Source organism: Vombatus ursinus, unplaced genomic scaffold (assembly GCF_900497805.2).
Source record: "Vombatus ursinus unplaced genomic scaffold, bare-nosed wombat genome assembly UNPS02014772.1, whole genome shotgun sequence".
Lineage (NCBI taxonomy): Eukaryota > Metazoa > Chordata > Mammalia > Diprotodontia > Vombatidae > Vombatus > Vombatus ursinus.
Genome location: NW_020954550.1, coordinates 5,026,788 through 5,038,929, shown reverse-complemented (window position 1 = coordinate 5,038,929; position 12,142 = coordinate 5,026,788). Strand labels below are relative to the sequence as shown.

The following is a 12,142-nucleotide window of genomic DNA, read 5'->3' as shown; positions in this document are numbered from 1 at the left end:
GAGAAAAATTAAAACAACTCTAAGGTGCTCATAAGACTGCCAAAAAGCAATTAAAACCAATGAAAATCATTGCTGACAAGCTGGAGAGGAACTGAAGCATTCATTCATTGTTGATGAAATGTAAACTGGTAGAATCCTTTTGAAAAGCAATCGGATAATCCCAAGTTACAAAAATAATTTTACCCTGGCATCCAGTCATTTCATTGATGGGAATATGCTTAAAAAGCTACAGAAAATAAAAAAGAGCTAGCTTTCCAATGGCTGTCATAACAAGATTTTTTGTAAGTGTAAAAAGTGGAAACAGTCTCATAAACTGTGGTACACCAATGTAATGGAATACTATTGAATAATCCAGGGTAACAAGTATGAGGGATAGAAAGAAATCTAAAAAGACTTTTATAAAATAATGCAAATAAAACAGAATCAGAAGAATGAAGCACACTAATACACCATATATGAGAAATGAATGAGAATTAACTAAGAATTATAATAAAATCTTAGAGTGACTGAAAAACTATTACGATATTTTACGCCAGAGGTTTTAAAACTTTTTTTTATCAGGGACTCCTCAGAATAGTACTTATAGCCTACATTTATAAATGAAGGAAATGCTAAATTTCAGTAGAAGGTTAGTAAGAACAAAGATGAACCTGTATGGGGAAAAATTTCATTTAATGTTTACTAAAGCAAGTTTAGTTACTTGTATCCAATGTCAAGTTCTTTATAAAACATTTAGGTTTTTTTATCTAAATAATGCAACGTGAGCAGTTACACCAAGACTTAATATTTATCATAAGTCATTTTAAAAAGATATAAATGGACTGAGTTATAAATCTAGTTATTAAAGAGGTTTTCCTTATAACAATATTTTCTACAATAGTAAGATTTAGTCTGAATTTAAATATAAATTATCTTTTAGAATTTGTGAGTAGTAATCCTACAAATATGTAGCTGCATGTGGGATTAAAGGACACAACTACAAAGATGAATAAAGTAGTTTTAAAATCTTGTAAATTTTTTCCACGTAAGCCAATATTAGACCAAGGATTTGCAAATGCAACTCTCTCTCATTAAACCATTTCTGAGCAAGCTATCTGATTGTGTTTCATACTCTAAAATAATATGGAACTATAAAAATCACTACTTTAAAATCCATGGGAATAAGAAGGCAAATATCATTCAGAGTAAAAATAAAGGTTCCTGCCAACACATTACAGTGTCCAAATGAATAGAATAACAAATTAATTCATCAAGCAAAATGAAATAGTTCATGACTTCTGGGAAGGAACAGTACAATCAGAGACAAAAGGGGAATTTTTTTTTTTTTAAAGTAGGGCATCATGCAAGCTAAGGTGCCAAGAAGCAAAAAATAATGACAAGCCCTTCAAACAATGGCAACAGATCAGAGAGTAAATCCCCTACTACTTATATAGAGGTCAGGTATGCATCTTAAAAGCAACACTAAAACAATGTATAATATTCAAGATTATTACAAATTTATCTACAAGAATGATGCTCATATTTAAGTCAACAAAAATATTTGTTTATAGTCTTTATAAATGATGATGATATGTTCACTACTATTCAACATTTTTCTTTTTCAGGTATTTAATAAGTCCTATCATATTTAAATTATCCACACTAATAGAAACATTGATGTAATATAATAATAAAAAATTATATGTATTTGGCTCAGAAATGCACCTTTTTAACAGCAGATTTATATTCTTAATTATGATTTTCTTAGGCTATCACTGAAATTAATTTGTATTCTCTAAAGACAAAATCTAAAATCTAAAAATAGGAACATAGGTAGAAACCAACCTAGAATTTTTAAATTTAACACAGAGAATCCATAAAGTAATTAATCAACAGATAAAATACTTAAAGGTTGATTAGTTCAGTAGTTCTTTTTGCACAGTTATTACACATAAGAGTCTGGTACAATAACAATAAAGGATTCTGGGCCTGAACTAATAAATGGGAAGGAAATTTAACTGCTTAGTATTGTGGCATAACCATAATAAAGACAGGATGATTCACTCTGTTTAATTTTATTATCTAATGGGCTTCATTTTCACATGAGATAATATGTTAAATTACAATTGCATTTATCTCAACTGTGCCAAAGTAGCATATTCCTGAAAGATACACTGACCTGGGCTCAAGTTTACCACACTCTTGAGGATTACTTTATCCTTACCCCTACTTCCCTTCCCCTCAAAAGTTTGATTTCTATGAAGCTAATGTGAAAAGTAAGCACAGTTCATGAATTAGATAAATCCTGCTCCCCGATACTATTTCACAAGCGTATTAACTCTTTTAGGCCAACAGAGAGTTATCAATAAGCAATTACTGTGCCAATATGCTGATACCCCAAAAATTAAGGCACAAAATGCTAATTCTTTAAATCTGATCCAAGGATAAGCTCTTCCAATGACAGAATCTGGTCTATTAAAACAGTAGTGTCAAAATGAAAATAGAAACTGGAAAGCAACTATCATATTTTGAACACTTCTATGCCATTTCAGCATAGCAACTTATGAAAATGCTGAAATGATTTCATTATTTCATTAAATGTGTTCTTTATCATGATCCAAGATTAAATAACTAAATCCTGTAGTATCCACAAACTATAATATATGGAATATACAGGGAGTGGGAAAGAAACAAAAGTATGAGTTAAAGCAGAGCAAATAAAAGTTCTATTTTGACAGAAAAGTTAGTTTTATTCCAAGATAGCTTCTTACTGTATTTAAATGTTTTAATACTATATAATCATGCCTTATGCAGTCTTTATTTAGTTATTTACACTTTCCACCAATTTCATCTCATACTTTGCAATGAGATACAAAAAAAAGTATACACACACACACGCTGCATAAACTAAATCAACAGCAGCCATAAAAAAAAAAAAAAACATCACTCCTAGAAATACATGTTATACACACTCTAAAACATAAAATTCAACTCTGGAGACCCACTTAAATACTATAGATAAAAATTATTCATTTCCTTTTGCTTTCTTTTTTACATCAGTGTAAATTATGTGAGGACATCATGAAGAGGAAAAATTTTTTAATCAAGTCATAATTCATATCAATCAGCACATATAAGCACTGAAATATTCACAACAAATCTCTCCAAAGACCTCCGTGCTACCAATTAATGGACTTCTTCTGTATTCAAAAATTAAGATTATGCCTTTGGACTTCTACTTTCATTACTGATAGTGAATTTGCAATGATCATCTCTTTTCGGTCTTTATGTATGTATATATGTGTATATATATTTATATGTATGTGTATGTATATACATATATATATATATATACACGTGTATGTGTATACATATGCACACACACACACACACATTTAAAGTATAGCCACACTTGTGACTTTATCCTCTTAGTGTTGTGGTCTAGCTCACTACCTAAAGAGACTACTTACTACTAGCCAAGGCTAAATAATACTAGGATATAAAGATCTCCAGTGAACAACATCACATAACCTGACTCCATATATCATTCTGGAGACCTGCTTTTACAACTTATGTAAAACTCACGAAGGGATGCTTTTATTTGTAATCTAAAATTCTTCTCTTGAAAATTCTATTCTTAATAAAGATATACAATGGGATGCTGGATGTTTCAAAGATCATTTAACAAGGTGTGATATAAATTTAGTTTACGTGGACATTTTTTCAAATTGGTGAAAGTATCTAATTCACAAAACACAGATGGGAACTGAATAACACCCCAGAAGCGAAAGTACTCTGTTCAGATATTCCACAAAAAGCAGTGCCCATAATTTAATAAAATGGAAATTCTGAAAACTGTTAAGACAAAGCTATCCACCAACAGTAAATAAAAATTACAGTTAAGCAAGTTATCTACAAATGATTCAAAGCAAATGAAAAGACAATGTACACTAACTACTTGCCTGACTTTATCCCTGAATTTCACAATTGGCACTTTTGCTGGAATCAGCTGAGGTCTCTCAATGTAGCCTGCTGAAGAAGTAAGAAAAATACAGTGAATACATTTTAAACACTGATATACTTCTCAGTGCTCCAAGCTCCTAACATACAATTCAAGTATTTACTATGCTGAAATCATATTTTTTTAACTGAGTCTTGAGAGATAAAGGGACCAAACCGCAGCCCCAGATGACAGTGCCCTCTCCTTCATCAGAAATCTCCTAGCACTTTGCCTGAAAGTCTTTCTTGTACTTTCCTTTTCCCTCATATCAGTTATGGGTACCTGTCTTTCCTCTAAGAATTCTGATTCTGTGTTCCATGGTCACCATAATACAAAATTAAGGAAAAACTTACTCAAGTGTATTTGATTGTGAAATTTTTTTTTTTAACCCATATAATTTCCCTCTACCACATTCCCTAAGTTCTGTTAAATTCACTCTCAAACAGAAGTAGTAATCATTCATGCATCTGGCTGCCAAGGCTACATAATATCCAATGATATCCACAACACTTGGCAAATTTCATCATAGATTTATTAACTATCAAAGCTTCAGATCTAAGCAAGAGTTAGAGAAGGGAAGTAACCTGTCTCAGGTGATATGACAAGACAGAGAAGAGAACTATTGAATCTAGGGCTCTTGTCTCAGAAATACACCTCCATCTAATCTTTAATCCACACCTGGCCCCAGCTCTTCAGCTGCCTTTTATGCACTGTTGTCCCCCATGAGAATGTAAGCTTCCTTGAAGGCAAGGATTATCTCTTCTTTTTGCTTGAATTTGTATTCTTAGAGTTTAGGCACAGTGCCTAGCGCATAATAAACACTTAATAGATGTCAGCTGACTTAACAGTGGTACCCTCCCATTTATTAAAGAACAGTAAGTTATACCAAATCACCTAGCCAACACCTGGCCTATCCTGAATTTGTATTTCAAAAGTACTTTTGAAATAAAAATCCAAGAGTTAAATGAGTAAGCTTCACTGTGATTAGTGCCATTTCCAAAATATCTAAATAAGAATTCAGCTTAGAAACAGGGAGAAGTTGGCTCAAATAGTGTCACTCGATTCCAAAAAAGTTAACATTAAATCCAAGTTTATTCTGAAAAGAAATTACCACCTCCAAAAAAGCTTTTTTAAATAAAAAATGCCTGATTCTACAAAACAGGCAACACAAATTGACTTTGTTATCCTTTATTTAGTTACATCAAAACAAACTTAAATAGAAAACGACAGGTTTCAAAAAGAACTTAATCAAAAATTTTCAAAATACTAATTCAATAAGTATTTATTAATTGCCTACTATGTGTAAGGCATTATGCTAGCCAACAATGATACAGAAACTATGAAAATAATCCCTGCCCTCAAGCTTACATTCTACTGGGGAGATATATAGTACAAACATAAGTAAAACTAGTACAAGGAAAACTGAGTGGGGAGAAAAGGCAAATTAAGATAACTATTTTCCTATACTCAGTTTTATCCTTTAAGTTCTTTCAAAGACATTAAGTAAATCCATGGTACTGTATTTTTCACCTCCAAAATTAACTGGGCCTCAATTTGTTTATCTGTAAAATAAGGCGGCTGCACCAAATCTATAAAAAATAAAGTTAGACTAGATGTCATCTGAAGTCTCATCGAGCTCTAGGGCTATGTTCCTATTATACATATAGAAGGTATTTTCTAACTTTAAAACTCTGAGGTTCTATGATACAACAGCAATCTAATTTCTTTATACAAAACTTTCAGTCTCAAACTTAAATACATCTCTACTATTAAATGTTGGCATTTACTGATGAAATATGATATTACAGCCTAATTTTATGCAATGTAAATGCTCAAATAAAAGGAGAAAGAGAATTAAATGGGTGCCAGAAATATGGAGTCAAGGGATCCAGAGGTACTAGAGAAAGTCCTCACCATCTGCTTCCCCTCTATCTTCTCAAGCCCTTCCTAATTCCCTCGTTTGTTAGTGTCCTCCTCCAAACTGTCAAACTGTCATGCATATGTGTGTGTGTGTGTGTGCGCTAAGTACTCCTGTACTTAGTCATCTGTGACCATATTATATACCTTAGGAGAATATAAACTTCTTAAGGGGAGGAACTAACACTTCTGTAACTCTACCCTTGCCCTGAGCACAATGTCTGAAACATAATAGACCTTTATTAAAGTTCTGCTGATTGATAAACAAGGAGCAGAGAAATAGGAGGAGAACCAGAAGAATTTAAAAAGTACAGGGTCTCTGACTGATAGAGAAGTTCCTAGGATATAAGAAATGTAGTGTGGTAGCCAACTAAGAAAGGAAGATGATATTGTTGGGAAAGTTCTGAGGTTTCAGAATAACTTCCAGCACCACAACACCCATTACACAATGAGCAAGCCAATAATTTAAAGGTTTCCGTTCACTGCCCTTGGTTCTGATCTGCCCACTTAGCATCATCTCATGTTACTCCTCTTCATACAAGTCCATGTTCCAATCAAACTTGACTAACTATTATACTTCTCCTGCCCTCTCCTGTCTCTATCCCTTTGGTCCTGCCATCTCCTATACACAGAATGGCTTCCTCTTTCTCACCAATACCATTCTCCATATGCTGCAGTCCCTCCTATCCTTCTAAGATCCAAATCTCACATTACTTCATCCATGAAAACTCACATTCCCAACCACTAGTAAAAAGTATTTCTCCATCCTAAAAATTTCTTGTGGTACTTTATCAGTACCTTTCTTTTGTGCTGATTTCACTTGTCCTTGTCTTATTGTTAATAGTGTATTTGTATTTCTCCCATTTGACTATAAGTTTGAGATAAGAGTTTGTTGAGTCAATCAATCAAAAAGCACTTATTAAAACACGCACTGTTAGACATAGTGCTAGTTATTGGAGATGAAATATGAAAAATGAAACAATCCCTACTTGCAAAGCGCTTACGTTCTTCTAATGAGGGAAATGTATCCATGACTATATCCTTGCCCTATACCTTGTAGGTAATAAGTACTTAGCGGGATCAAAGACTTAGAACTGAAAAAGATCTTCAAAATTCTTAGCACAGTGCCTAGGTGCTTAATAAATATTTATTAATTTATTGACCTAGTCCAATCCCTTCATTTTATTCTTCATTCAAGGAAAACAAGACCCAGAAAGATTAAATGATTTGTCCAAAGTCACACAGGTTTGTTGTTGTTGTTTTTCAGTTGTTTCAGTAGTGCCCAATTCTTTGTGACCCCATTTGGGGTTTTCTTGGCAAAGACACTGGAATGGTTGGCCATTTCCTTCTCCAGTACATTTTACAGATGAGGAAATGAGGCAAACAATGTTAGATGACTCACCCAGGGTCACACAGCTAATAAGCACCTGAGGCCACATTTGAACTCAGAAAAATGAGTCTTCCTGACTTCAGGTCCAGCACGCTATATACTGCACCACCTAACTGCCCTTATCACACAGGTTATTAAGTGGCTGAACTAGGACATGAACCCCAAAACTGACTCTAAATCCAGCCCTCCTTCTACTACAAGAGTCAGCAAACTACTGCTACATGGACCAAATTCAAACACTGCCTATCTTTCATAGCCCATTTTTCAATAGTGATTTTTAATTTTTAAATACAGATAAAATGCTACTTTCTCAATCAATCAACAAGCATTTATTAAGCAGTCTACTATGTGCAAGGCATTATGCAAGGCTCTGGGTATACAAAACCAAAACAGAAATAGACCCTGACCTCAAGAAAAGTACATTCTACTGTTAAAAATATACTTATTACAAGATAATTTTCAAGAGGAATGGCAGCTCATGAGATCAGGAAAGGCTTCAAGAAGGCTGCATTTGCAGTAAGTCTTGACAGAAGAAGGATTCCAAGAGGAAGAAATGAGGAAAGAGTACATACATTCCAGGCGTGGGGAATAGCCAGGGCACAGTGACAGAAGGTGGAGCTCTGAAAATCACAAGAAAGCCAATCTGTCGGGACTAAGGAGTGGACGATAGTTAAGTACTTTGTGATAAGGCTGGAAGAACAGTTGAAGCCAGGTTTTGAAATGCCAAATAAAATGTATTTTATACTAAAAGGAAGATGAAACTACTGGAGTTTATTGATGGGAATTGACATGTCAAATCCATGCTTTAGGAAAATCACTGTGTGGAGGATGGAAGAGCTGAAAGAGGGGAGGCAGGAGGACCAATTAGGAGGCTAGGTGAGAAGTGATGAGGGCCAGAACTAGAGGGATGGTTGTGTGAGAGGGGGGAAAGTGACAAAAGAGCTACTGTGGAGATAGGATCAAGAAGATGTGGCAATTAACTGAATCCGTGGGGTGAGGGAGAGTGAAGAGTTGAGGGTGGATGGTGGTGCCGCCAACAGAAACAGGGAAGTTGGAAAGCAAATGGGTTTTAGGGCAAAGGTAAGTTTTGTTTCAAGTATACTGAGTCAGAAACATCTACTAGATATCTAGTTCAAAATATCCAATGGATAGTTGGTGATGTGGAACTGGGGTTCAGAAGGCAAATGGGCTGGAATGATAAATCAAGGAGTAATTTGCATAGAGGCAATTAAACCCATAGAAGATGAGGTCACCAACTGAGGTTGTAGAGAGAATAAGAGGATGCAGGACAAGGTTTTCAGGTTTTTCTTAATTACCACAGGCAGCATTATAGTTATGTGATTGTACCATATAAGCTAGCTATTACAACAACTGTGTACCATAAGAGGTTATTTTGTCACCTACTTTTTATAGCTCTTCACGTACATCTTATCTCCTCTATTAAACAGTATGGTAACTACCAAAGGAGATAGTGTATATAAATTGTATATAATGTAGTATGTAGTATATATAAATTGTTTTACAAAACTTAAAAAGTGCCACATAAATGTTGGGTATAGTGAGGGGCAGTCAAGCGGTACAGTAGATAGCATGCTGGAAGACTCATCTTCCCGAGTTCAAATCTGGCCTCACACACTGAGTAGTTGTGCGACCCTGAGCAAGTCACTTAACCCTGTACGCCTCAGTTTTCCTCATCTGTAAAATAAGCTGGAGAAGGAAATGGCAAACCACTTGGTATCTTTGCCAAAAAAACCCAAATGGGGCCATGAAGAATCAAACATGACTGAAAACGACTGAACAATAATATTAACTTCAGAAAAAAGATGATGTTATATATTGTTATGTCTCCCACAGCATCCAGTACAAGAAGTTAAATAAATATTTGTGTTAAAAGAATCATCACTTTTCATATATACAAGTATGCTGGAATTCATTGGAAAAACAGAATTAACTTTACTGGAATACATATCATTTACAACATCATGGAGATATGGGGCAATATATGAATTCAAAGCATCTAAGACTTACAAAGTCTAGTACAGAAATGTTTTTGGACTAAGCTGAGTATATATCTTGCTTCAGTCTTCTGATTTACCTGAAAAAAATAGTAAAAAGTTATAAATATACTTTTTCACACGCTTCTCATTTTCCATACCTACTCTTTAATTTAAAGGGAGTATAATTTTTAAAGAAAGATTCTAATAGAACTGAGTTTTTATTTTTTCTCAAGTTTGAAATATATAGACACATAAATCTTATAACCCTTAAAAATTTCTAGATCACATTTTGAATTTTAAATCTAAATTTGAATTTGAAGGTGCACAATGAAAAGCAATCACGTAGTTCCTTTGACCTAATAAAATTATGAAAAGCAACCATATTTCTGACAAAATAGAATACTAGTGCAGATTCTGTGAGTTGTTCACGTATTAGCAACCATAAAATTCAATGAGAAACACTAATAAATAACAAGTTAAAGCTTAAGGAGCAGAATGATAACAATTTTTCTTAAATAATCTAAAGAAAAATATTGCAATCAATTACAACTCAAGAATATGTTAAATTCACAATTCTGGTCAAGAGTCATACTATGGGCTTACCAATTATCATGAAATTAAATATAATAAAAAAAAGATTATGCTTTGTTAAAGTTAATGAAGTCCTTATTTACTGAGAGACAAAAAAAATCTCAGAATCTTACAGTGCCTCTGGGTTGTCATTATGAACATCAGTTATCATTGCACTATAGATCAACAAGAATGTTTGTTAATGGAATGTTCTACTTAAAAGGATGCCTGATAACCTAGTTTGATACAGAAGGAGAATAAAGAGAACAGCTTATAGTAAAACTTAGAGAGAAAAAGTATACTAGAGTTTTTTATTAAGAGTCTAGGGATGCTTTAATTTAAATTGTAATGCAGTCTTAACCGAGCTTTTTACAATCTCCTTTAACATTTCAGAATTATTTTCTTACTTTTTACACTATTCCAAATACCAAAGAAATACCAATTATTTTCTAGAACAAGTCATTTTTCTGACTTGCAGTTACTAGAAGCCATTACTGTCAGGGGAATCATGGAAATTACTAGTGAAAATTCTTATTATTCAATTTTTTATTACCCCAAATAATGAGAAACTTTTTAAATGTCAAAGAAAATAAACATGTGTAATATACCATTACTAAAAATCTAAGTTTGGAGGAAAGAGCCCAATTTTTTTTTATCTAATGTTCTTTTCTTTCCTGTACATATAACCCTGCTCAGTGACCTTTAAAACAGAAGCTGTTTCAGAAAAATGCACAGAAGTAACTATCACTTTCTGACTCTAAAATCTTATATAATATTGGTAGTGCTGTAACTTCTGTCACTTCCTCCCAACTGTGCCTTAAGACAGCATGCATTTTCCAGGTTCTCTTAAGTTATATGTAAGCAAGAAAATATTAGCTACTAATAAAAGATAATTATAGTATACATTAGCTAATATTTGTATTTTTGTATGGCTGATCTTGATAATGGAAATTTTAAAAAAATGTACAGTTACTTACTGGCTCCTCCTTAACAAGCAGGCACAAATCACCATCACTGCTCCTTGTACCAAATCCATTCAAGGAGGATCCAACCAAGAAGAGTCTGCTCTCTAAAAAAACAAAGCCATGGAATTATAAAACATAATTTAGTTATTAAGTGATATTAAAATTTTAAATATAAACATGATTAAGGATACATAAAAGAAAACATACGTGGAAATATCAGTTGAATTTCTCTCTGCAATTGAGTTCGACAGAGTTCTTTCTTCTTCAAATCACATGTTCGCTGCTGACACACTTGAAATACGTTCAATACCTGCTGACTCAACTTTACACCCCCCCCCAAAAAAATACTTTATAAATTCTGTATTTTCAGAAATTTAAAAACTCCTGTTCAAAATTTTAACAAATCTATCATATTCAATTATTATTTAACAAATCTGCCTATAAAATGTGTCCCAGCTGCCTACTATCATCTTAGTATTCTTTAGAAGTCTATTTCATGTTCTCAAAACCCCCAAAAAGGCATATCTCTATAATTTTTCTAAGTTTCATGGACAGAAGGGGCCCCTTTATGGATCATAATTCCTTCCTTAAATGGGAGAGAGAAAGGGGAAGGGAAAAGGTTTAGGCAAAACTGCAAGTGTTAACATAAATCTACCTGTAAGACATGTGACAATTTCATCATCACACTGCCCCTTTTTTAGTATGTAATGAACATTCAAAAATTCACAAGTCAATTCAATTAAATATACATTTATTAAGTACCTACAGGTACTTATTAAGTACCCACAGGTGCTGGGAATACAAATGTAAAAGGTAGACAGTCCCTATCTTTGAGGAGTTTACATTCTCCTAAACAGAAATATTTACACAAAAAAGTAAATATAAAATATATACAAAGTAAATATAAAGTATTGGTGACAGCCAATATTAACACTGCAGAAATCAACATAAGATTAAAGTATCCTCCAATTCTAACATCTTATGAATCTATGGCCAATGTTAATCATACACAAATACACATCATTAACAACAGCCAAGTAAGAATTCAAATCCTGGTTCCAAAGACCAAAAAGAAATTCTAATCATTCTGAACACATATTGAGTTTACGTAGATAGCCCAGCACAACCTGATCTCCACTTTGATATTAAGAGTGCTAAGCCATCCACTCCAATACAATCCCCTGACACACTAACACTAACACCTCTTCTTATTTCAATTTTACTTGTAAGATCCTGACATTGGTAGGTTAAATCTAGAAGCAGGACCTCTGATACACATCTCTACAAAAAAAAAAAAAAAAAAAAAAAAAAAAAAAAAAAAAAA

General features: G+C 33.3%; 1 protein-coding gene across 4 annotated transcripts in view; it reads right to left on the bottom strand.

Moving 5' to 3' along the window:
• TENT2 (terminal nucleotidyltransferase 2) overlaps window positions 1-12,142 on the bottom strand; it is a 73,172-nt gene that overhangs the window by 44,920 nt on the left and 16,110 nt on the right. For all 4 annotated transcript variants that reach the window (XR_003569174.1, XM_027863375.1, XM_027863374.1 and 1 more), the window contains 4 exons: window positions 11,026-11,140; window positions 10,831-10,922; window positions 9,315-9,381; window positions 3,942-4,011 (listed from right to left, as the gene is read on the bottom strand). Coding sequence is in view for 3 of the 4 variants with exons in the window: in XM_027863375.1 (XP_027719176.1) it covers window positions 3,942-4,011; window positions 9,315-9,381; window positions 10,831-10,922; window positions 11,026-11,140 (344 nt within the window). In the remaining variant the exon portion in view is untranslated. The remainder of the gene's footprint in view (window positions 1-3,941; window positions 4,012-9,314; window positions 9,382-10,830; window positions 10,923-11,025; window positions 11,141-12,142) is intronic.